The 23,233-nt window shown below is 46.7% G+C and overlaps 1 protein-coding gene and 1 pseudogene across 1 annotated transcript; one reads left to right on the plus strand and one right to left on the minus strand.

The window, feature by feature from the left end:
- Nucleotides 1–2,079: 2,079 nt before the first annotated feature.
- Nucleotides 2,080–2,613, minus strand: LOC100478711 (annotated as a pseudogene).
- Nucleotides 2,614–3,164: 551 nt separating this feature from the next.
- On the plus strand, nt 3,165–22,976 carry HDHD5 (haloacid dehalogenase like hydrolase domain containing 5). The gene is made up of 8 exons (XM_002914117.4): nt 3,165–3,344; nt 10,932–11,135; nt 12,222–12,334; nt 14,392–14,485; nt 16,003–16,036; nt 17,744–17,918; nt 20,359–20,547; nt 20,735–22,976. Exons 1-8 carry the CDS (start codon nt 3,219–3,221, stop codon nt 21,066–21,068), a joined length of 1,269 nt encoding a protein of 422 aa, XP_002914163.2. The 5' UTR covers nt 3,165–3,218; the 3' UTR covers nt 21,069–22,976.
- The last annotated feature ends 257 nt before the right edge of the window (nt 22,977–23,233 follow it).

Here is a 23,233-nt window from a genome sequence, read left to right on the forward strand (position 1 = left end):
GGACCCATGAACTCTCTGGGTTTTTTTCTTTTGTCTGCCTCCTAGTGTGAGACAAAATGCCAATTTCCTTTATTCCCTTTTTATATGGAAAAGGAAACCCCTATTTTTAATCAGGCACAAGGCTGCATTTTCCAACCTTCTTTGCCACTAGGCACGGCCACGTGATTAAGTTTTGGCCAGTGAGGCATAAGCAGGTGTGGTGTACAGGCACAAGTGGGAGACATAGTCAGTTCAGTTCCAGACCATGGAAACCAAGGGACGATCACAATAAAGCAAGTCAAATATATTTTTTGGTGTCTAGTGCACTTAAAGTTATGTTTATACTATACCGTAGTCTACTAAATATTCTATAGCTTTATGTCTAAAAAACCAATATACCTCAATTAAAAAATACTTCATTGCTAAAAATGCTCACCATCATCTGAGCTTTGAGCAAGTCTAATCACTGATCACAGATCACCGTAACAAAAATAATAATGAGAAATTGTGAAATATTTCAAGAATTACCAAAATGTGACATAGAGATAACGAAGCGAGCAAATGCTGTTGGGTAAATAGCACCGAGAGATTTGCTCAATGCAGGGTTGCCACAAACCTTCCATTTGTAAAAAACGCAGTATTCGTGAAGTTCAGTATAAAGAGGTACGCCTGTCTAAGACTTCTGGGAATTGTATCTATAGGGAGATGGCATAGCCTTTTTTGTCTTTTTTCCTGATGCCTGGAATGTGAACATAATGTGTGAGTCTGCGCAGTTATCCTGGATCATGAAGTAGAGCTTTGAAGACAGCTGAGGAGCAAATAGGAGCCCGGGTACCTAATAAGTTGGTGGAGTCACAATACCAAGCCTTATTGTTCTTTCCCAACTTTGTGTACGTGAAAGAAACAAATTTAGATCTTATTTAAGCCACTAGTCTTTGGGGGTTTCTGTTTCTTAGAGCCAATCCTAGCCCTAACTAGCACAAAGTATGTGCATAGGGATGAGTGGGCTTATGCACACACGTGCACATACAAGCACATGTGAGCAAGTTTAGAGGGACAGTAGGAGTATGAGTATTCACTCACTTGTCTACTCATATTAATTGAACACCCATCAAGTGCCAGTCACATGATAGGACCTATGAGGAAGATGAAGACAAATCAGAGAGGGAGCCTGCTCTCAAGGATTTTTCTAGTTATAGATGTTTCTTTCTTTCTTTTTTTAAAAAAGATTTTATTTATTTGACACAGAGAGACAGCCAGAGAGAGAGGGAACACAAGCAGGGGGAGTAGGAGAGGAAGAAGCAGGCTCCCAGAAGAGGAGCCTGATGTGGGGCTCGATCCCATAATGCCGGGATCACGCGCTGAGCCAAAGGCAGACGCTTAACGACTGAGCCACTCAGGCACCCGGAGTTATAGATGTTTCTTAATCTTTTCTGGTGTCTGGGTGGCTCAGCTGGTTAAGCATCTCCTTCAGCTCAGGTCATGATCCTAGGGTCCTGGGATCGAGCCCCGCATCAGGTTCCCTGCTTGGCGGGGAGCCTGTTTCTCCCTCTCCCAATCCCTCTGCTTGTGCTCTCTCTTTCTAATAAATAAATAAATAAATAAATAAATAAATAAAATCTTTAAAACAAAACAAAAAAAGAAGTCCTAGAGAATTTAAGGAAGACTTATCAAGTGACAAGTTACCACCCTGGTCTTGGACTTAAAGGTTGAGGATGTAGGGGTATTGCTAACCTCTGAGTTGGCACAGTCTCTGCCCATCCCTGACCCACACCTTGCTTCCCCTAACCTAAATACATTGTAGGCTCAGCCATTCTTAGTATAACTATATGCAGGGGCAGGTTAAAGTGTCTGAAAGGGGGCATCTTAAATTTTTCAAATGGTGGAAACAACTGTGCTTTCCCGCTTTCGGGACAATTATTTTCTACCTTGTGTTATAGTCCTGTCTCAACCTCCCTGCAAAGTGTGGGTTTGCGGGATTATTCGTGTATATAGTCTCCCCAGGAGTTAGCACAGAGCTGGGCAAGAAGGAGGACCACAGCGAATATTTACTGAAAGACTACTAGACTACAAGAATGACAAATTGGTGTCCTACAAGTATTCTTTTTTTTTTTTTTTAAATCTTAAGTCCCCTGACAATTGTTTATTATAAAGATGAACCCTCATCCTCACGATAGGCTTATCGGTAGGATTTCTGGTAGCGAGCACGGGCACCAGGACCGCCATACTTTTTGGATTCCCAGCGCCGGGGATCAGCTACCAGCAGGGTCCGGTCGTACTGGCTGAGATGTCTTTGATCTCCTTCTTGGAAGCCTCATCCACGTATTTCTGGTAATAAGCCACCAGGGCTTTGGAGAGGGACTGGCGGATTGCGTAAATCTGGGCCACGTGACCACCACCCTTCACTCGGACTCGGATGTCCACCCCAGCAAATCGCTCCTTGCCCAGAAGCATAACAGGTTCCCGTAGCTTGCACTGCAGCGTGCGCGGCTCCATCATCTCCAGGCGCCGCCCATTCACCTTGATAAGGCCGTTGACCTGTTTGCAGTGCGCCATGGCCGTGGCCGTCTTCTTGTGTCCGCAGACCTGCACGGACTGCAGAGGACCCTTGGACGGCATGGCTGCGAACGTAGGTAAGAGGTCCTCACCTACAAGTATTCCTTGATTGACTGGGGTTCAGGGCACTTGAACACCAAAAGAAAGCTTTGCTCCTCCGCGCCCGCCTCCCTCTCGCAAATAAGTATTAGTTCCTTCCACAGTTTCTCTTTTCCCTGACAGTCGCTGTGGGTTGAGGGAGCGGGACTTCAGTCAGAAACGCATGTTCCAGGAAGTCCGCAGGTACACAGTCCGTGCACACTGGCCTGCTCACCTCAAGTCTCCGTCTGAGGCCGGACCTTGCCTGCCTCTCTCCCCTCCAACAGAAACCCCTACCTGCTCCACCCTCCACCCGGGGCCAGCAGGGCAAAAACGTTCTGCGTCAGGGCCGCTCCCGCTCCGGCCTCCCGCTGCGCCCTGCTTGACCCCGCGCGCTGCTCAACTCAGAGCCCTGTTAGACCCCGAGCCTAACGTGCCCCGCTCCCCGCCGGGCTCCAGGACACGGACGTGGGACTACAACTCCCGAGATGCCTCGGGCGCCACCCGGCCCGAGCGCTCACCGGCTGCTGATTGGCTATGCAGCGGGGGCGGGGCCCACGGACCCGGGCTGGGGCTGTCTGCACGTGCGCACGACGGGTTGCTGGATGGCTGTTCTCCGCTGCCTCGCGGCCGTCCGCGCGGCGCCGGGGCTCTGGGGGCGGGCGGCGCGCGCCTCGTTGGGTTTGCGGGGCCGCTGCCCCGGGAGAGGCTACGCTGTGGACGCCGCACAGGTGAGAACGCCCGAGTTCCGGCCAAGCAGGTCCTGAGGGTTGGGGGTGGGGCTGGAGTCGCGGGGAGGGAGAGGGCGCGGGTTGGGTTGCTCCTGGACGTGGCCACTGACCTCTAGTGCACTTCGTTCTTTTCCTGAGCGCTAGTGTCCCCTGCACGCCCTGCCTCCCCCTCAGTCGGGGGATTTGTCGTGCCTTCGGCCTGGATGAAAAGTTACTTCAGCTAGAGAATGAACAAAACAAGCGTAAAACGCGCACCAGGATTGTTTCTTCGCCACTCGCTGCTTTTCGTCTCCAAAGTTATTCGGCAATTTCTGTGTTCCTATTTTCCCGGTCAGGGTATAATTTCTGCACGTCCTCTGTGATTTTTTCAGGATGAGAGTCTTTAGGTTTTGATTTTCAGCGACATTTGAAAGAAAAATGGGGACTCGTGATGGACTCCCCTCTGGGAGCTCCACCTGTAAATGGACAGCCCAGAGATGAATGTGGCTTTTGTGCGGGCTTTATTACTTTGGTTCCATTCGCTTGTGAGCCTTACTCATGATGAGCAGCTGTTACGTGGATGATCTGAGGGGCGAGAGGAAGAGAACTGGCGCAGGGTCCCTAATTGGTGCCAGGTGCTTGAGTCAAGTTTTTAAGTACTTTTCTTTGTAAGGTGAAACAGCTGGGGGGAGACTGTGCCAGGACGCTAAGCCAAGTGGGCAGATCTGTCACCCTGACTTTCCTCTGGGCTGTTTGTCTTTTTTTTTTTTAAAGGATAACTTCGTTTTCTAAAATCACAATTTCTGTATGTAATAATATCGTTCATGTTTATAGTGCTTTCACAGTAACCCTTTGACAATTTTAAATAATTACTTTGTTTTAAAAACACATAGCACTTAGTGCCAGACACTTCACAATTACTAATTCGTACACTTTTCATAACAACTCTGAATTAAGTACTTTTACTCCATTTTACAGATGGAGGAACTGAAGCACGGAGAGGTTAAGCAGCTTGCCCAGGGGCATACAGCTGGTCAGTGGTAGAATCCTGGAATCCAGGGAGTCTGGTACTAGAGTTCTAGCTATGTTATCACTGTTACCATTTTGCATATGGAACGGCTAAGAGTAAAAGAAGTCAAGAGACTTGACCAGTGTCACAGAGCTACAAGTGGCCACACTGGAAGCATGGAATGAGAATATATTGTGAAAAGGACTTTACTGTCATTTAAAACTATTGTATTGACTTTAGCATCTCTGCAGGTCCTGAAATATTTCTAAGTGACTTTCTGATAGAGTAGGAAAAGAGAAGAAAGGGATGTAGCATAGGCGCAGCATTTCAGAGTACTAGCTTTAGAACTGAATCCTGCCTGTCCTGTTTCACTTAAGGCAAATTACTTCGCTTTCTAAGCTTCAATTTCTCCAACTGTGTATTGAGGATATTACTTACTATGCAGTGTTCTTGTGAGAATATCTGTAGGATACTTTTTGTGATATATGTAGGGTACTTTGCGCAGTGACTGGCACGTAGTAAGTTCTTTTAAATGTGGAAGTGGATGGAGTAGACAGTAAAGTAGACGATAGTTCTAATGCTGTTGTTGAAAACCTACCAAACTAATTACAGGTAAGAAGCAGAAACACAGAGGAACATCTTAGTAGTCCTTTCACTTCAAACTAATCTTAAAACCACACATTTAATCACTGCCACAGATATGAATTTTACTTAGAGGATCTGGCCTAATACCCAGGACTCGTTTTTTAAAAACCCAAGTGATAAAGAAAAATACAGATACAGAAGAGAATGAAAAGAAAAATGAAAAAAAAAGAAGAGAAAAAGTCTTTCTCCTTCTCTAGGTACCTTCACTTAAAAAAATTAATAAACTTTATTTTTTAGAGCAGTTTTAAAGACAGATTGAATAGAAAGTATAGAGAAATCCTATATATATGCTCTCTCCCCTCAGTTTCCTGTATTATTAATATCTTGGCAGTAGTGTGGCACATTTGTTACAGTTGACTTGCACCTTTACTTTCTTGTTGCTGGGTGCCTGGTTTCTCTATGTACATTCACCTGAGGGTTGGAGGTGTATGATTACTCATTTATATAGTTAGAGATGAGGGAGCCTTAGGGATATTGCTAAACTGTCCTGAAAACCTTCCTGTTCTAAGTAGCAGAGGCTGTGGAGTCTGTCTTTTTTTTTTTTTTTAAGATTTTATTTATTTATTTGACAGAGAGACAGCCAGCGAGAGAGGGAAGAAGCAGGCTCCCAGCGGAGGAGCAGGCTCCCAGCGGAGGAGCCCGATGTGGGGCTTGATCCCAGAACGCCAGGATCACGCCCTGAGCTTGAAGGCAGACGCTTAACAGCTGAGCCACCCAGGCGCCCCATGTGGAGTCTTGCTTCTAAGAGAGCAAATTTTGTGACTATTTAGGACATGACCACTAACTATTAAAACTGTATGGTTAAATTTTGTAGCCGTCAGCACAAATGAGACACTTTATTTTTTAAAACTATGTAAGTTTTCAAAAATCCAAAAACAGAATAATATTATGAACCCAGATTGACCAGTTTCTGACATTTTGCTGTGCTTGCTTTGCTTGTCTCCCTCCCCTCCCCTTTTTTTTCTAGCTGTCAGATTTTAAGATGAACGAGGATTTCTTGTTACTTAACCCCTAAATTCTTCTATATGTACCTCTAAGAAAATGACATTTTATTTTTTTATTTTTATTTTTAAAGATTTTATTTATTTGACAGAGACAGGCAGCAAGAGAGGGAACACAAGCAGAGGGAGTGGGAGAGGAAGAAGCAGGCTCCTAGCGGAGGAGCCTGATGTGGGACTCGATCCCAGAATGCTGGGATCACCCCCTGAGCCGAAGGCAGACGCTTAATGACTGCGCCACCCAGGCACCCCAGAAAATGACATTTTAACCATAACTACAGTGCTGTTGTCATACCTAACAATTAATAATTCCTTATTATAACTCAAAATCCTGCCCTTAAATGTCTCTGTCTCAAAATTATGGGCATGAGTTTTACATGTAAGCTTTCAGAACAGTATGCCATGTGTCCATACAGTAAAAGAAAGAAGGCCGACCATGCTCTAGAACAACATAGTCCTTACCTCCAGAGGGACCTGTCTTCTAAGAGTCACCAACTGTTTTCCCTTGGGAAGGGATTTGGTGGTCAGGAAGGTCTGAGGGGAAAGGTCTTCCATATGTTGGCTGAACCCTTCATCCTTTGGGTCCTTCAACATTCAGTCAACCTCTGTTGAGTACCTACAAGAGTTTAAGCACTGTGCCAGGGGTGGAAGGTTAAGGGAAAAATCATACCCCTCCTCCCTCTGGACCTGTGCAGTGATTCTCTTTGAGAAGAATAAAATGATGAAATCAGAAAAGAGATCCTTTCCCCAGGAAAAATGCACATAGTGTTTTAAGGGCTTTTATGGCCACTCTGAAATCTATCCATGGGCCCCTGGTTAAGACCCCCATTCTAGTGGGGTTTGTTGAGGACGTGGGAGGGGCTCCAGGGATCCTTGAGGGCCATCTGGTGCATGAGCACACTGAGTACAGAGAAGAACTCGAACTCACATGACTGGGGGCTGGCGGGAGGTGTGGCAGCAGCATGTTCCAGCACAGATATCTTGGTACCTCTTGGATCCCTTCCTTACTCTGAGGTGCTTATTGCCCTGGGGGCCACTGAATGAGCTCTGACTTTGCCACAAGCTCAGTTTAAGGCTGACATCTGGATTGAGCGCTTGTGAACTGGGTCACCTTTGGCTAGTTCTTCCTCTGAATCTGGTTTCTTATTCATCCCGTCAGATTATCCAGTGAGTCGTATTGAGCATTATGTATAAACTAGGCCCCTTTTGCTAGGTAATGTCAATTGGAGATAATGACACCCACCCCCAGAGGGTTGGTACAAGGATTAAGTAAGCATATCTTTGTTATATGTTCAGCTCAGAGCTCAGTACAGTCTACCCATCTGAAGTGCAACAGGATTGGGATGCCTCGGTGGCTCGGTCGTTAAGCGTCTGCCTTCGGCTCAGGGCGTGATCCCAGTGTTCTGGGATCGAGCCCTGCATCAGGCTCCCTCCTGGGAGCCTGCTTCTTCCTCTCCCACTCCCCCTGCTTGTGTTCCCTCTCTTGCTGGCTGTCTCCCTCTCTGTCAAATAAATAAAATCTTTAAAAAAAAAAGTGCAACAGGATCAGCCTTTGGAGCCAAAAGTCAGAGACGCTGTTCAGGTATTTCCCTCCTGGCCTGCGGGATTTGACAAGTTTCTTCCTAGCAGTTGTGTTTGCTGGTGGTCAGAATTTCTCTGTTGCTGATTTGAGTTGCTTTCCCCTCTATTTTTCCAGGGTCCTTTCCCACCTTTGACTTGGCACCGAAGCTGCCAAGGTCGAAAGCTGAAAGGTCCTGTGCACAAGCTAGCATGAAGGAGCTAGAAGACTTCCTCCCTGGTGGTCTTCCCTGTTCAGTGGAGGGGAGATGGGATCATTACTTTACAGTCACTCCATTTCCTAGTTTACTTGTTCCAGAAACAGAATAATATTAAATAATATTAATTTAATAAATTAAATAATATTATCCCTCAGCTTCCTTGACTCCACACCCTCTCGATTTTCCTCCTCATACTGAGTGTTGCTCCTTGTTCTTTTGCTGGTGACTCTTAGGTGGCCCTTCCTTAAATGGTGACGTTCTTCCTGGTTCTCTGCAAGCCTTGCTTCCGCTCTCACTCTGCTTGTGCTTCTCGGGCTCTTCTCTCCCTTCCCAAGTTTTGGCTGTTCTCTACGAGCAGAGAGCTTCTGGATTTTCATCTCTAGGACTTTATTCAGTGCTGATGTCTCCACTTGCATGTCTGACAGGTCCAAAGTAGGATGTATCTTCTGCCCTCCCTGACCTCCCAGCTCCTGCCCCAGTAGAGTTTCTTGGATCAGTGAGTAGTACCACCATCCACCCTCCCAGGGTCCCAAGCCAAAAAAAAAAAAAAAAAAAAAAAAGTATGGGAGTCCCTGTGGCCCCTCCATCCCTCGGGGTCCTGGCTGTTCTGCTTCTGTGTATAACATGCCCCTTTCTTATTGTTCTTGTTGCCATTACCTAGTAAAACCTAGTTAAAGCCACCATCATCTCTGTCTTAGATTGTAGTTGGCCCCAACTGGTCTCCTTCAACTTGGCTTTCTTCAGTTCACTCAATCTTGACTTTGTAGCCAAGATTTTACTACAGTGCAGGTCTAATATGATGTCACTTTCTTGTTTTAAACTCCTTAAATTGGCCTACGACACCTGGGATGGCTAGTCTTCACCACCTCCTACGGGTTAAGCTAATGAGTATCCCTCATTAAGGCTCTTGGGGTGCCTCACTTCCCCTCATCTCCTGATGTAGCACTCAGTGCAGACTGTTCTGTGGCTGCTTGTTTAATTGTTTTCTGCATTGAACTGTGTAGACAGAGGCCACTTCTGGCTGCTTGTCTGGTCTGGTGCTGATCAGGCTCTCAACAAATACTTGTTAAATGAAGGCAGTTACCTCTTCTGTTGCTTAGCTCAAAATTCTCTTCTAAGAAACTACCTTTGTCTAATTCTGTTTATTTGCTCAGAACTTAAGTACTCAGAATTGATTTGCAGTTGTGAAAATCTGCAGTTTTTGTGGGTTTAAGTGTTTCCTACACTGGTTGCTTTTTCTTTGACCCCAGCTGAAAAATGCAGGGCCTGGAGCACTTGCTCCTCACAGACAGAGCCATGTGCATAGAGTAGGTGTGTGAGTAACAGTGGCTTGATTTATTGGGCACCAACAAAAGGAAAGTAGCAAACAGGTTAGGTTGGATTTTTTTGACATTTGAAAAACACCTTATATGTTAATAAATGGGATGAATTTTTTATTTGTATTTATTTAAAAAATTTTTTTCTAAAGATTTATTCATTTATTTGAGAGAGTGGGGGGTGAAGGCGGTGGGGGAAGGGAGAGGAGGGAGAGGGACAGAGAGAATCTCCAGCAGACTCCCCGCTGAGGGTGGAGTGAAACCAAAAGCCAGGTGCTTATCTGACTGAGCCACCCAGGTACCCCTAAACTTTTTTTTTTCAAATTTTTATTAATTAAGTAATCTCTTCACCCAACATGAACTCACCACCCCAAAATCAAGAGTTGCTTGCTCTACTGACTGAGCTGGCCATGTGCCTCTGGAATGAATTTTTTTCTATAAAGGACAGTGTTCAGGGATGTCTGGGTGGCTCAGTCCATTAAGCATCTGCTTTCAGCTCAGGTCGTGATCTCAGGGTCCTGGGATTGAGCCCTGCATCGGGCTCCCTGGTCAGCAGGGAACCCGCTTCTCCTTCTCCCTCTGCTCCTCTCCCCTGCTCATGCTCTCTCTCTCTCTCTGAAATAAACAAATAATAAAATCTTTTTTTTTTTTTTTTTTAAAGAACAGTGTTTAGAGCACCTGGCTGGCTTAGTGGAGCATGCAACTCTTGATTTTGGGGTCATGAGTTTGATCCCCATGTTGGGGGAAGAGATTACTTAAAAAAAAAAAAGACAGTGTTCAACTTTATAAAGTCCCAAGAAATGCATTTTGAAATGAGATACCATTTTTTTAAACCTTTAAATTAACAAGATGTTTGATAATTAACTCTTTGATACATGTGAAAATCAATATGGGCAAGGATAAAGTGTGTTACCAGTGGCCATGTAAATTAATATATGTTTTTGGAAAACAGTTTGTCAGTAGGTGTTATGTTATTAAAATGTTTGCACTCTCGTTACTCCTGCTTTTAAGAATCTAGCTTAAGGGAAAAATCAGTAAGCATGAAGAGGTTCCTTATAGCATTATTTGTAATAGCAAAAATGTAGGAAAATGTAAGTGTCCAAAATAGGGGAAATATAATGTTAGTGGAATATTGACCCAGACTTATGTAGTCAAAAATGATGTTTAGAAGATAGAGCTATGTATATTGATATGGAAAGATAACTAAGATATACCATCTTAAAAAAGGTCAGATGGAAAAGAAAGTACAATATAATGCCATTTGTGTATAAGTTAACAGATAAAAAAATTATTACTGTCTATCCACACACAGTTTCTGGAGATCTACAAGAGAGGAAATAGCACTGGGTGGAAGGAGGCAAGGAATTTAAATTTTTTTTAATATTATCTGTAGCACTTGAGATTTTTTTAAAACTGTGTGTGGTGTTGTAATAAAATTGTAAAAGAATATTATGAAGGCTGTTGTAACATACAAAAATATTTGAATGTCAAACAACAAGGTGAAAAATTGAACATGTAAAGTGTATTTGTCTATGTGACAAAAGAATAGAAAAAAAGACAAGATCAGTCATGTTAAAGTCCTGGGATGTTTTTGAATTTCTCTATTTTCCATTTAAAAAACTCTTCTATATTAATTATGTGAAGATAGTTTTAACCAAATAGTTACATGCTTAAAAATACATGAAGAGGGACTAATTCTTCATTATAGATGGATTTGCCCTATCAGAAATCCCATTCCTCATTTTCTACTCAAATCTCTGGGTGACCTGGGCATAATGTGGTGCCCCTTGTTGTGAGGGTCTTTTCCTTCTACCCCTTTGCCTCTTGACTCAGGCTGTGGGGATTCTCTTCCTTCTGTGCAGAGCCCACCCACTTTTGGGTTCCTGTTGGACATCGATGGAGTGCTGGTGCGGGGTCACAGAGTGATCCCCGCTGCTCTGGAAGCCTTCCGCAGGCTGGTGAACGCTCATGGGCAGCTGCGGGTCCCCGTGGTCTTTGTCACAAATGCTGGGAACATCTTACAACACAGCAAAGCCCAGGAGCTGTCTGCCCTGCTGGGGTTCAAGGTAAGGAGGCACTGGAGAAATGGAAGCCCAAAGAGCTGGTTGCCAGTGGATCCCGCATTCCAACTCTGACTAAGATGCGTTTCCTGGGTTGGGGTACGATGTTGATAAGCCCTAGGGTATGGCCCGCTGGGTCAATAGTAGAAAATAACTTGAAGCTCAAGCCTAGCCTCTTGAGTAAAGCCTTATCGCAAGGGCATTTTTTGATATATCAGTTCATGTTGAGTGCAAAAGTTCTGCGCATGGATTTGGCAGTTTCAGTCTGCTGTCTTTGTATCCATTTCTTTTCTGGGCATCAGGGTTGTCTCTTTTGGATTGTCAGCCCCTGGAAAGTGAGGGTCATGTTTTCTAAATGTCTGTATACCAGGTGGTACTCTGAGGTAGTAGCCTTTGTTTCTCATAAATAAGGGGTACATATTTGAATGAGCATTGTCCCCCAAAAGCAGCCCCTCTTCACCCACTTGCAGTTCCATGTGGTATGTCAACCGTGGCACGTCCTTCTTTATTAAGGGTGGATTGAGTTCTTGGAAAGAGCCCTTTGGAACCAAGAGAGTAAATAAAGTGGCTGATTGGGTAACACTGCTTGAGGGTGGACGTAGAACAAAGGAGTACAACTGGTTCCCTTCTGTGGTTTCCGGAGAGGGTTCCAAAAACATTTTGAGTACTGGCTGCATCGTAGGAGTTAGTACTATAAATGTTGAAAAGCTAAGCCTTTAAGTAGAATAGAAAACAAAGTCAGAGGCAGATTTCTGTGCCTGTGACAAGGAACATGTGCATAAACCCTGAGCTCTCCAGATGGAGGAGCTGAGCAGAACAGGATTGGTGAGTGGTCAGGACCCACGGCTGATGGCATATCCTGCTTGTTTGTTTTTTTGTGGCAAGAGCCAAATTAGACAGGTTCTTCTCACACCTATTTGGGTAATGTCTAGAAGTGCTGGGTGCCAGAAAGGGCTCCCTCCTTCTCTCTCCCCTCTTTTTCTCTGGGCAGTTTTTTCCCTTCCTAAGTGAAAGAAGCCACCAGTCTCCCCATTATTTTCCGTCAACTTTATGTCTCCTCTGCCCTCCTCTGTCTTTTGACTGTCCCTACAGGTGGAGCCGGATCAAGTCATTCTCTCTCACAGCCCCATGAAGCTCTTCTCACAATATCACAACAAGCGGATGCTGGTGTCTGGGCAGGGGCCCCTGGTGGAAAATGCCCGAATGTATCCTTTTGGTGCTTCTTGTTCTGGCTGAAGAGGAGGGGGAAGGACTGGAGTTTTCCTCCCATGGCTGGGGTGGGGGTACACAGGACCATAATGAGGTGTGCTGGCTGCATGGTGCCAGGGCTTAAGGGATATGAAGTGGGCTTATGAGGGAGAGTCGATGGCTCCCAGGTATGGCTGGTCCTGGTGTCATAGTTTCCAAAAAGCCAGTCCACTGAATCAGAACCTACTGGGGAGCTTAAAATACAGATTCTTGGTTCACTAGGTCTGAGAGAAAAAACAACAGTCTGTATGTTAGAAGAGAAAACTAGGTGATTTTCTAATTAGGTTTGGAATCACTGCTCTAGCACTGTTCTTGGGTTGCTCAATCAGCTTCTCAGCTAATATTAATTAAGTATCCACAGTGAAGCTTCTGGGCCTGTGCACCTTCAAGAGGCAGAAGAGTTGGTCCCTGTTCTCAAGCAGCGTATGCATTTGCTCATTCGGCAGATCTGTGTTGAGCACTTGCTGGGTACCAGCCCCGTGCTGCATGTTCTTCAGGGGCGATGGGGACCAAGAACGGCATGTGGGATTCTGTCTTCATCAAAGGGCTCATACTCGAGGCAGGAGTAACACACCTGCAAAGGATAAAGGAGTATTTAAGATGGGCACCTGGGTGGCTCAGTCGGTTAAGCGTCCAACTCTTGGTTTTGCTCCGGTTGGAATCTCAGAGTCGTGAGATTGAGCCTCTCATCGGGCTCCGCGCTGGGTACAGAATCTGCTTAGGAGTCTCTCCCTGTCCCTCTGCAACTCCTTCCACTCCCTATCTAAGAAAAAAAAGAAAAAAGCAGATTCCCAAGCCTAGACCTCAAGCCCAGCCGGGATCTGCATGTTTAAAAAAAAAAAGATGGCATATGATTGAAAACTTGAAAGCGCAGTATAGGTTCTGAGAGTCCCAGGTATTGGGGAAGGAATACCCTGGGAGTGGCCGTGACTGGTGGCTTCACAGAAGGATGTGGCTGTGCTGCCAGAGATAGTTATGGTTAAGGTTTTCTATGCAGGGAAGGAGCTAAGGAGGCTGGAGAGAGAAGGAAAGGTGAGGATCCCTGAAGCAGGAGATTGGATTGGGATAGGGTGGGGAATAAGAGAACAGGAGGAGCGGTGCCTTGGAAGGGAAGCCTCAGAAGCAAAGGCAAGAGGCCAGTGAGCTTACTTATGAGAGCAGGGGGAGTATGTGCCGGTTCTGTTGCTGTTGGGTGATCTGACAGAAGCAGCATTTTCAGGAGATTCATTTTGAAAGTAATCTGAAACCATGTCCAGTTAAGATTGTAAGTAGGAATTGAGGACAGAAAATGGAGGCAGGTCTCAGAGAGATAAGGTTGGCACTGGCTTTCTGCTCTTCATGGCCTCCCCGACTTGTCTGAATCTGGCTCGTCCTCAAGAGTTAGCTCAAGTCTGACTTCCCTAGACTCTGCCCAGCTACCAGCCCAGTGACAAGTCTCCTCTTTTCAACTCTTCAAAACCAGCAGTGTTGGGGGCACCTGGGTGGCTCAGTTGGTTAAGTGTCTGCCTTCGGCTGAGGTCATGATCCCAGAGTCCGGATCAAGCCCTGCACTGGGCTCCCTGCTCAGTGGGAAGCCTGCTTCTCCCTCTTCTACTGCCGCTGCTGGTGTTCCCTCTCTCACTGTGTCTGTCTCTGTCCAATAAATAAATAAATAAAATCTTTAAAACAAACCCAGCACTGTTCACAGAGTGCTGGATTAGATGGGCCCTGGGCATGTGGTGGGCTCCTTGAGGCCAGACATTCTTGCGTGCCTTTGCCGCCCTGGTAGTCCCGGTGTGGGACCTGGCACCCTGCTGCTGCGTCACTGTGGTGGGTTGCATCCCTGCTCTGCCTGTGTAATCATGGCCTGTCGGCCAGCACATTCAGGATTGGTGTTGGCCTTCCAGGCTGTGTTTGGGTTCTCGCTGCTTCACTCCTCTCCGCACTAGTTTGGTTGGGACTGTGTTGGTTCCCCTCACCTTTAAGGCCTCTTCCCCCGGAACTGTCCACCTTTGCTTCCCTGATCTTGCTGTAGACTTGGCTTTGAGAACGTGGTTACTGTGGATGAGCTGCGGATGGCCTTTCCTGTGCTTGACATGGTGGATCTCCAGCGGCGGCCAAAGACCACGGTAATAAGGAGCATGCTCCTGGATGTCTCATGTTTAGTTTTGTCCTTTTGTTCCCCACGTAGGTTTCTCTTACCAACCTTGCAACCCTGCCCACTGAGAGCTGCATCTTGTCCACCTTAGAGAGACACAACTGGCCAAGGATTTTGTTCTCCAGATATACAAGGATAGCCCAGAGGAGCTGCGAGCTCCTAAGGGCTTTCCTTTCTGCATTGTTTGTAATTAGCTGAGAACCCCTTTCAAAGCCCTAGCATCTCCAATGAGGAGTTTTCTGTTTTACCAGCTGGCTTTCTGAGTGTTGTTAATTTCACTTTTGTGAAATTAATCATTGCTGGTCCTTTATCCTAAAGCTTGCTATGGAGAGCTGTCCTGATGAGAAACAGGTTGCTTGTAAAAGTAACTGACAGTTCTGAGTATGCCCATGTTCCTTTCGGGTTTGGCTCATATTTGAACCACTGGTTTGATTTCTTATCTCTTCTGATCACTAGTCATAGGGCCTCTCATTGATCCTTTAGAGTATGATTTCCTGGCTCTTGATGGCCCGTGCCCCCTGTCCCCTCATGTGAACTCTCTATCTCATGGCCTGCAGTCTAAGTCAGACCACTGTCAAATGTGGGGAAATGCAGTTATGAACAGACAAGCTTACTTTTGTTTGTTTATGTAGCCTTAGTCCTTCTTCCCCTAGGGCTTTTTTTTTTTTTTTAAGATTTTATTTATTTATTTGACACAGAGAGACAGCCAGCGGGAGAGGGAAAACAAGCAGGGGGAGTGGGAGAGGAAGAAGCGGGCTCCCAGCGGAGGAGCCTGATGTGGGGCTCGATCCTGGTGCTTAACGACTGAGCCACCCAGGTGCGCCCCCGCCCCCAGGGCTTTCTGATTGAACAGAACACTTTATCGCCTTTGAAAGCTTCCTCCTAGGACCATGCAAATTATGTGGGGAACCAGAATGTTGAGTTGGAACAGATCTTAGAGCAGCTCAGAGGCTGAGCCCCACACAGGGGAAGTGACCCCCTCCAGGTCATGCAGCTGGTTAGTGGTAGAGCCAAGACTAATAGTTTAGGGAAGGAACAGACCCCAGGGGATGGTAAAGTGGATGTTCCTGCCTCTTCATCTCCTATCAAGAGAAATGGTCCGTCATGCCCCAGTGACTTCCCTTCTCTTCGTACGCTCACCTTCATCTTAGCTACCTGATTCTAGACTCTTGCTTGGCCCATAGCTCACCTCCTGTCCTCACTGGAAAGGGACAGCTGACCAGCCCTTCCTCCTGGCTGACCTCCGTATGTGGCTTCCCTCAGCGTGTTCTGTGAGAGCCCTGTTCGTTCTCTTCACTTTTCTTTGTGAATATTCTTTCTCAGTCTTATCCAGCTTCTCCTTGGCTTGGGCTAGACTGTGGGGGTGGTCTTTGATCTGTCTAGAATGTGTGTTTTCTCCTGCCACTCATTGTGATGTAGTTGTGTGGTTGTCTGGTGTAGTGGACTGTGACTGTGGCATTGACGGGCCTTTCCTTTGTTTCTTGGCAGCCTCTTCCAAGGAACGACTTCCCTGCCATTGAAGGTAATGAGGGCCTCTGCTTGCTGTAGGTGTGACTCTGGGTGGTTCTCCTTTCCGCCTTCCAGGCTGTTCTCTTGCAGCTCTTTGCCTGTAGACTGGTAGGGTGGCTGTGGGCATTGGATATCAGGTCATCTGGGTTTTAGTCTCAGATCTGCCCCTCACTACCTCTGAGACATTTGTTTTTAATCTTTCCTTCCCCGTATCACTTGCTTTATTATTCTAGAAAAATTGTTAAGTGTAGAAAATCTTAGCATGGAAAGGCTCCCAGAGGTAATGTAGGCCAGCATTTCTCAGGTCCATTAAACCCAGTTCCCCCTCGTGTAACAAAAATACCATAATGTCCCCTTTACTGACCTGCAGTGAAATTCATAGATAATACTACTTTCCTGTATATGTATACTAAAAATTAATTAGTTCAGTATAAAGCCCTAATTGTAGTAGGGAGAAATAAAAGGAAAATTTTTAGTGTTTCAGTATGTAAATGATTATTCAGGAAGACATAATGAAGTAGTAAAATGGTGATATCAAACATGGAATCACTGAATGTTAGAGCTACAGATGCAGATTTATGTAAGTGTGTTTATAGGTGTGATGTAGATGTATTTTATTGGTGACTCAGAAATTAGGGGAAGCATTGTCATTGGTGAAGTGGTTTTCCAGGATAGGGAACAGCTGTTGGTAAAATTTTGAAAAGATAAAGTGCATCTTCTCTTGACTTACATGATAGCTGCACTTTTAGAAAATTGGTGTTTATTAAAACTCTATTTTGTGTTTACATGTAGAATGAAATTAGGGCTTAGGCTCAATTAATTATGAACAGGTTATTCACCCATGTGGATGTCAGATGAGATACTCAAATGTTACTAGATAGGGGGCAGTTTCTGATTATTCAGGACTGTCCTGAGCATCTAGCATTTGTGGCCCTCTCCCACCATCTTTGCCTCTAATTATCAATCATGGTGACAATTAAAATACATTCACCAGTTTCTAGAACACCTCCCTAGGGGGCAGTGCTCCCCCATTGAGACCACTGGTTTGGTCCAGTCACTGGTGTTGTAGCTAATATTGGCAGCTACCATGTGTTGAGTGTTACATGTCCAGCATGGGCTAAGTGCTTTATTATATCTCATTTTCACCCTAAACAATTGTAGGATCGTTATGATGTAGTTGAGGCTGAGGCTTAGAGAGAAGGTAAGTCACTTGCCCACAGTCACAAGGAAAATGGACAGTCAGGTTTGGAATGCAGGTCTCTTTCACTCTAGATCCTCCTCTCCTAGCTGTTAGGGTTACTGGCCCTTGGGGCTCAGAGAGAAGTGGCTGAGGAAGGCAAGCCTTTTGCCAGGTATTTGTGGGTGAGGTGGTCGGGAGAGCATCAGGTGGCAAGAGGAAGCAGGTCTGAGACTTGGCTGCTGGTTTTCTTTGTTTTAACCTCTTCTCTGAGGTACTGGTGAATACAAGTGAAAATGGGAACCCGTAGGAAGTGCCTTCCCAGGTTCTGGGCTTTGTTTACCTTGGGTGAACGGGTGAATGGATCTTTGAAGGCTGGTTCTGGGAACTGTGCCCTTGCAGGGGTGTGTACTGTGGAGAAAGAGCTTGTGGTTGGGTGGCACCAGCTGGCATCAGCTGGCCTCCTGAGGGCCTTCCTCCTGCCTGCCACAGAGGCCAGGCAGAGTGCCCTTAACCCTCACCTCCATGCTTTGCTCTTTAAAGGGGTGCTTCTCCTTGGGGAGCCAGTCCGCTGGGAGACAAGCCTGCAGCTGATCATGGATGTCCTTCTCAGCAATGGGAACCCTGGGACTGGTCTGGCGACGGCCCCTTATCCCCATCTTCCTGTCCTGGCCAGCAACATGGATCTCCTTTGGATGGCTGAAGCCAAGATGCCCAGGTAAGGACACAGAGTCCCTGGCCTCGACCGTCATGGTCACTGCCAGCTGCTGCCTGGGCAGTCCTGCTGATAGTTTCTTACCATCATTCTGGTACTCTGGGCGGTCAGACCCCTGCCTAGGTTGGCCCTGTATTTGCCACAGAAACTTGGCCTTCTGGGAGGATTTTCAAGGGGTCATTTAACATACTAATTAGTAAATGAAAAGTGTAGCTTACTGATCACGGAAAAGTGTAGCTTACTCATCACTTATGTTGAGATGATCTTTAACACATGACCTTTGCCCTCCAGAATCCTTTTGGTTTAAGATTTTATTTATTTATTTATTTAGAGAGAAAGAGCATGAGCTGTAGGGGCAGAGGGAGAGGGAGAGAGAGAATCTCAAGCAGACTCTGTGCTGACCTGACGTGGGGTCAGTCCCATGACCCCAAGATCATGACCTGAGCTGAAACCCAAGAGTTGGATGCCCAGCCAGCTGAGCCACTCAGGTGCCCCTGTTCTCCAGAATCTTAACATGTTATTTTATTGTATTTTTTAAATTAATCTCTGCCCCCAACATGGGGCTCGAACTCACAAGCCTGAGATCAGGCATTGCGTGCTCCACTGATTCAGCCTGCCGCGTTGCCCCAGAACATGTTATTTATTGTCTGTAGAACCCAAACAGTGGTTGACTTCTGAGGCCTAGCAGTACAGCCGCTCCTCCTTGCCTCCTCCCTGTAGCTCTGGTCCCTTCCCTCTTTGTCTCCTCTTGCTCTTAAGATGTAGGGGCAAGGGGAGCAATAATTATTCTGACGGTTATGTAGGCCAGAGAACTGAGACCCAGTGGGTAAGTGACTTTCTCAAAGTCACACAGGTACTGAGCAGGCCCCTCTCCCTGCTCAGCTGTGTAGACCTCCACTGTCCTGTCTGAGGCTAAGCACAGTCTAGGCAGCTCTTATTTCTAGCCCTTGAGGGTCTTCCTGGAAGGCCCAAACTGTGTACCTTTTGGCGGCTCTTATCTGCAGGGCCAAATTCCAGAGTTTTCTCTCCCGGCTTCTGATTCCCAGTGGGTTGTGTGAGTGATCATCAACAGAGGGCAGCAGGCTGACACTGCCTCAAGTCACATGACTCAGTAATTCCAAAGAGATGGGTGTTCATGGCGTTCTCTTGTTACTTTACAAGGTATATTTCTGCAGCCTGAGGTTAGATATTTTCTCTGAAGTATTCTTCCTACAGTTCAGGTGTGCTGACACACTAGGTGAGGGGGGTTTGGCTATGTAGGCTGGAACAGAATAGCAGGGCGCAGATTTCAATTTATAGATCACATTTGAGATTAATTTTCATTCGCTAAGTTAAAAATTGAAAATAGAATTCATTGTATAAATAAATGACATTGAAATACAACCTTAATATGTTGGACAGTATCAGTTAGGATTTGATTTAGCATCCAGGGGTGAAAACCCAAAATGAAATTGTCTTTTTTTTTTCTTCTTCTTCAAGACTTCATTTATTTATTTGTCAGAGAGCGAGCACAAGCAGGGGGAGTGGCAGAGGGAGAAGCAGACTCCCTGCTGAGCTGGGAGCCCGATGCAGGACTTGATCCCAGGACCCTGGGATCATGACCCAAGCCAAAGGCAGACGCTTAACCGACTGAGCCACCCAGGCACCCCTGAAAGTGGCTTAAACAAGATAGAAGCTTCTTTCTTTCTCATATAAAAGAAGAATGCGGTGGGCAGTCCAGGGCTTGTGTGGACATCACCTGTCTGGGACATAGGCTCTTCTGTCTTCCTGCTGTGCGATCCTTAGCCCTTCACAGCATAGTCCCAAATGGCTGCCTGAGCTCTAGCCAGACCAGCATTCCAGGCAGCAAGGAGGAGTGGGGGAGGGTGGAAAAGAGTACCCACTCCCCAGTTTTACACTTGTTAGAGGTTTAGCACAGCATTTCTGATTTCAGGGACTCTTTGGCTGTAGCTTATTCACATGGCTGCACACCTAGCTGCCGTGGAGGCAAGGGAATACTTCTGTACCCCGGTTGCAATGTGGTGAGCTGAAAACTGGCACTGAAAAAGAAGGGGAGAAGGGCAACTGGTAGTCTGCCACAGATTTAAAGCCAAATTTAAACTAAGATTTGTGGAGTCTGGCTGCCTGGGTTGTAATCCTAGCTCTACAACGTTGGGCAAGTTACTTAATCTCTGTATGCCTCAGTTTCCTCACTTGTAAATGAAAATGATGACAGGTCTCATGAGGTGATTCTGAGGGTTAAATGTGATATGCCACTCTAGTGCTCAACAAATGTTAGTAGATAACAGCAGGTCATAAAGATAGGTAATAAATGTAGTTCTTACTAGAAGTAATTTCACTCTATCTGTCACCAGCAGGGTGCTGGAGTGAAAGGTTGGTGTATAGGGTCCTGCTCAGAGCCAGGGAGGGGAGGCCTGAGCTGCTGAGCTCTCTTTTCTGGCAGGTTTGGCCACGGCACCTTTTTGCTGTGCCTGGAAACCATTTACCAGAAAGTGACAGGCAAAGAGCTGAGATATGAGGGCCTGATGGGCAAACCCAGCGTCCTCACTTACCAGTATGCAGAGGACCTGATCCAGCAGCAGGCGGAGAGGCGGGGCTGGGCGGCCCCCATCCAGAAGCTCTATGCTATCGGGTAAGTGCTATTCCATCTCCTCATCACTTTCGGACTTCCCCTGCCCTTCCTCCCTACCTACTTCACCCACCTGTTTCCCTGTATCTAATACACACTAGTTCCACAGTTATCCTTTGTTCTCTTTGCCTTGTAACACTGAACTGGGGTTTTCTCTTCTTTCCTTTTCCGGTACGGCTGCCCCTGCCAGTGATAACCCCATGTCTGATGTCTACGGTGCCAACCTGTTCCACAAGTACCTGCAGATGGCGAGGCATGATGGGGCAGAGGCGCGGGGGGCCAGTGGCTTGTGGAAGCGGCGGCCCTCAGCAACCCAGAGCTGCGCCTCTATCCTGGTGTGCACTGGTGTGTACAATCCCAAGGGCCCAGAGCCCACCAGGCCTGCGCAGGAAGCAGAGGAGGCTCCATTCCATGGGCACCGGGACTTCAGCTTCAGTCCAGGGCTCATGGAGGCGTCCCACATTGTGAATGATGTGAACGAGGCTGTACAGCTGGTTTTCCACAAGGAGGGTTGGGCTTTGTAGCGAGGGCTGTGTGTTGGAGACCAGGGACGGAGGGACCCTGGAACTAGAGGGGAGTCCTGTTGCCTAGCTTCTGGCCCAGATCACTGGGCATCAAGTCAGGGCCGCTTCCCGTGACACTTTCTGTGGCCCCCACGGTGGGTATTACTGGTCACTTAGAAGAAGACACTGGCTTTTTCTCCTGCTCAGTAGCCACAGACTTGTACCCGGGGAGCATTTTGGGTAGAACAATCAGGATTTTCTGGGCCCAGTTCCTGCCTGCTTCTCCTGGCAGTTTGACCTCGGGCCAGTCCCTTTACCTCTGTGCCTCAGTTTCTTCTCTCATTTCAGTAGGGACGTCTGAAAAAAGGGGAGGTGGTGTGAAATAATGCAGAGCCTCACCTGCTCTGAGTTCACCTTTGCATGCCAGCAAGGTGTGTCACTAACACTACGATACTGCTTTTTATTGTATTTTAGCTTCTAGCCCAGAGACTTTTAGGCTTATTTTTTTAAATTAAAATAATCATAATAAATATTCATTATGCTGTCAGTTGTGAAGCTCTCCTGGAATGTACTAAAAAGTCCTGTGGGGGAAGGATAGTGGGTGAGCAGTGTGGGTGACCCTGAAGCAAAGAAATAGGTACCATTTTTCTCCCATAAGGTATTGATGTCTCCTTTCCTACCTTTGTTCTCCTTCCCACCACCAACCCACCCCCAGCCTGCAAAGCCGAGTCTGTCTGGGAATTAATTATGCCCAGGCTTTGGCATGTACTTGACAACTCTGATGTGGAAAAAAAAAAGGATCTTGTTTATAGTTTCTTCTGACGGAAGAAGGATCACCTATAGTGATCCTGGAAAGTATGTGTTTCTTATATTCCTCCCTCTAGGAGCGACCCATTTCCACTTTTCCATGGTCTGTGTTGTCCACGACCCCTTGTTTGCCAAATCTCCTGGTCCTTGCCCTTGTGTTACTCTCGCAGTCATTTGCATGCAACACAAGCTGGTGACTCCCTCCCCTTTTCTCAAAAGACTCTTTACTTGGCTGTATCTCACGGACTTCTTGACCCCTTTGTTTGGATGCCTGGTAGTCATTCACAGGAGAGGAAATATAGGAGATTGGGAAGGAGTGGCCACTGAAATAGGCAGGGGATCATGAGTAGGTGGGTATCTGGGAAGCTGAGTGAACACGTTTCACAAAAAAGGGAGTGATGAGCTGGCTCACTCCCTAAGTATCAGAGCTCAGCCGTGTCCAAAGCCAAATGTAGCCCAACCCTGCTGTTACACCCTGAGCAGCCTGGGTCCTGCTGTAGCCCCCCCCCCCCCCCCCCCCCCCCCCCCCCCCCCCCCCCCGTAGACAGTAGCACTGAAGACAGTAGGCTGAAGGCCTGGACTCATCCTTGTCTTCTCTTTAATGTCCTGCAGCTTTGCCTTCAGAATGTACTGAGTGAGCACTTTCCAGCCTTCGATGCTGCCCTGCCCCAGGCTGCTGGCTTCTCTAGCCTGCATTGTTGTGGCAGCCTCTAGGCTGATGTCCCTGTGTCATCTTCTCCCTCACTGTGGCTTCCCCCTCAGCGCCCCAGAAGCCAGATCCTAAGTTTGACCTGTTCTCTGATGAAAACCCTCCCGTGACTTCTGGTCTCAGCCTGAAGAGCCCACGTTCCTTACCGAAGCACAGACGCCTGGAATGGATGGAATCCTGGATGGAATCCTGTTCTCCCACTTTCCCCTTCATGTCGTACCAGCCCCGCTGGCTCCCTTGCCAGTCTGCCGTACCCATTCCTGTCCTAGGACCTCTGCCCTTGTGGTTCCCTCTACCCTACCTCCACTGTCTACATGGCTCACTCCTTCCCTTTTTTTCCCTCATCACTTCTTAAATATCTGGTGGATATGTCATTTCAAAGAGACTCCCTCAACTTCTTATAACAAGTAGTACTCTATCCCTCTTAACCTGCTTAATTTTTTCCATAGCCCTTATCACCTCATGATCTATATTAACGTCTTTATTCTGTGTCCTCTACTAAAATACAAGCTCTGTGGACTTTGTCTGTATTGATTCACTCTTGTGCCCCCACACCCGTATGCCTGGCACTTGGTAAGTTTACAGACCCTGTGAATCCTCCATAGTGTCCTTAAGACAAACATGATTTTCTTTTCTTCCTTCAGCATCATGGCAAAAGTGAAAAGACTAA

Source organism: Ailuropoda melanoleuca, chromosome 16 (assembly GCF_002007445.2).
Source record: "Ailuropoda melanoleuca isolate Jingjing chromosome 16, ASM200744v2, whole genome shotgun sequence".
NCBI lineage: Eukaryota > Metazoa > Chordata > Mammalia > Carnivora > Ursidae > Ailuropoda > Ailuropoda melanoleuca.

What these genes read in the sequence shown, in the direction of transcription:
- HDHD5 (XM_002914117.4), top strand. Translation starts at nt 3,219, where the DNA reads ATGGCTGTTCTCCGCTGCCTCGCGGCCGTCCGCGCGGCGCCGGGGCTC. An exon ending in CTGCCCTGCTGGGGTTCAAG is followed by an intron (nt 11,136 to 12,221) that starts GTAAGGAGGCAC and finishes CTGTCCCTACAG; the next exon opens with GTGGAGCCGGATCAAGTCAT. An exon ending in CTGGTGGAAAATGCCCGAAT is followed by an intron (nt 12,335 to 14,391) that starts GTATCCTTTTGG and finishes ATCTTGCTGTAG; the next exon opens with ACTTGGCTTTGAGAACGTGG.